The sequence below is a fragment of the Chinchilla lanigera genome, unplaced genomic scaffold (genome assembly GCF_000276665.1).
Source record: "Chinchilla lanigera isolate Chin_1 unplaced genomic scaffold, ChiLan1.0 scaffold00055, whole genome shotgun sequence".
NCBI lineage: Eukaryota > Metazoa > Chordata > Mammalia > Rodentia > Chinchillidae > Chinchilla > Chinchilla lanigera.
The window spans coordinates 5669648-5671902 of record NW_004955456.1 but is presented as its reverse complement, the minus strand read 5'-3'; the positions used below and the strand labels follow the sequence as shown (position 1 = coordinate 5671902).

At 66.4% G+C, this 2255-nt stretch overlaps 1 protein-coding gene across 1 annotated transcript in view; it reads right to left on the bottom strand.

The window, feature by feature from the left end:
• Tns3 (tensin 3) overlaps positions 1-215 on the bottom strand; it is a gene marked incomplete in the record, with an annotated part of 140352 nt that extends 140137 nt beyond the window's left edge. The window contains 1 exon segment of the mRNA XM_013520558.1: positions 1-215. Coding sequence (XP_013376012.1) covers positions 1-18 — 18 coding nt within the window.
• Positions 216-2255: the final 2040 nt, after the last annotated feature.

The following is a 2255-nucleotide window of genomic DNA, read 5'->3' as shown; positions in this document are numbered from 1 at the left end:
CAGGGCGCGCAGCCGCATGGCCACGCCGCGCGGGGAGCGACCAGCCCCAGGTCGGGGCGCAGGCTGAGGTCCCCCGGGCTCCCCGCGAACAGAGCTGCCCCGAAGCGATGCAGCCGGGAGCCGAAGTCAGACGCCGGGAACAAAAGCCAGGCGCGAGAGCAGCCCGCGCGCGTCTCGGCATCTGACACGAATTAGCCCTCCTCCCCCGCCGGCCGGCTGCGCGGCCAGGCACCCGGACGTGGGTGCAGCACCGCCCTCCGCGGGGAGGGGGCTCCGCGCCATCTGACCCGAGTTACGGGCTTGGCAAGGGGCTCCTTTGCTCGGGGTTTCCAGCCTCTGCGAGCGCGCGGGCCAGGGGCTTCCCGGAATCACAAACCGGCGGGCCCCAGGCTTTGGGAGGACGTCTGGCCTGTTACCCAGTAAAACCCCGCGCGGGCCCCGGGCGGGCCGCCAGGCACCCGCACCACCCGCAAACGGCGCGCTTGGGCTGGGAAGACGAAAGTGCTAAGGCAGAAAGGTTATTACTTTTTCCAATCTGCGCTTCAAGTAAGAAAAACAAGGAGCTGGCTGCGCTGCAGGAGGGGGTGGCTGGGGTGGGGGTGGGGGTCCGGGGAGGAACTAGATCCCCAGAGTGCAGGAGGTGAGGGCAGCAGGGTGAGGGGAGCCGGAAGTGTCACTCAGAAATGCCTGGACATGGGGTGTGCGGGACCCCCGACAGAGGAGCTCCTCTCTGGCCAGTCAGGCTGTGCTGGAGCTGCGGATCGGCTCTCAAAAGCTCCCGACACGCCTCCCATCTGAGAAAGAGGCTGTGCCTCCTCCTCGGGCCTGGGGGCTGCAGCCAGGGAACCCCGCCAGGAGCCTCCTGCAGCTGAGCGTGCAGCCCCGAGTGAGGCCCCCACGTCGAGGCTGGCACCCGGCCCAGCCTTGAGCAGTTCTAATGACCCGCCTCGTCCCGGCTCAGGCCCTGCGGACGGCACACTGGGCCCGGCATCGGGGGCAGTCCGGGTGGGCCCCCAGGGCCTCCGTGGCTACCACATGTTGCAAATTCCAATCATCAGACCTCCATCTTCTGTCCCAGCCCGGGAAGGGCAGAGCTACACTTCCACTTTCAGCTGCAAAACAGCCCAGAGAACCAGAAAACGCCTCCTCTGGCAGGCACCCGTTTCGAGGCCTCACACGATCATCACGTGCAAGGGGAGCCCCTCCCACCCCAAACCCAGCCTCACCGCTTTCCCGGCCACCCTCGCTGTGGCCCGTGCCTTGGGAGGCACTTTTTCCTGTGGTTTGCTCAAACTCATAGACGTCTCCGTCATCTTCCTCCACCAGCATTCCTCTGCCCTGGCAGAGGCGCCGATGTGCTGCGCGGACTTCAGATTCCCACCTCTGTCTCCGCCAGGGTGCTGGTGCCCAAGTCCTCCCACAGCCCGTGCACCAACTGGCGTCCCCACACCATGCTGTGCCCACCCTCCTGCCACACTCCCCGGCCACGGGCCCTGGGCTCCTCAGGGCTTTTCCGTGCCTCGCCGTTCCGCACCTCCTGGTCCGTCTCCCAGGGACTGCTGGGGGGCCGACTCCTGCCTCTGCGTCCAGCCTCCACACTGCTGACCACCCGCCTCGGTCACACCCACAGCCTCCGCCCCGGAGGCAAGCGGAAGAGCAGGGTCTGGGGGTCTAGGCAACACCAGGGTGGGTGCATAGCGAGCGCACCCTCCTCCGGAGCACCTAGATCCGCACCCAAAACCCAAAAACCTGCACGGTGGACGCGGCCTCGCCCGCTCTGCCAGCCACAGTGGGCAGCTGGTTTCTGCCCAGCTTCTGCTTTCCTTTCCGCTTCGCCTCTGTGCTTCTCCTCGGCCAGAGGCCTCACCCTGGCTTCCACTGCCCCCGACGTTCTCTCTGCAGATGACAGAACCCAGACAGCCCGGGGAGCCGGCCAGAGCCCGAGACCAGGGAGAGGCCGCGCACCAGCCTGGGGAAGAAAGCCGGGCCAAGCTGGGAGCACAGGCCAGACTTCAGATCATGTCCCAGCTGGGTGTGCTGGCGCAGCTTGTAATGTGAGCTCTATAATGTCAGCACTCTAGAGGCTGAGGCAGGAGGATCACAAGTCTGAGGCCAGCCTGGACTACACAGTGCAATCCTGTGTCAAAAACTCAAACAACCGGCTGTGACTTGAGGGGGCGTGAGGGCTTCCAGGACTGGCGCCCAGGCACCCAGACCAGGAGGCGCAGCGCACGTGGGCGCTCTGCGGGGTGGGG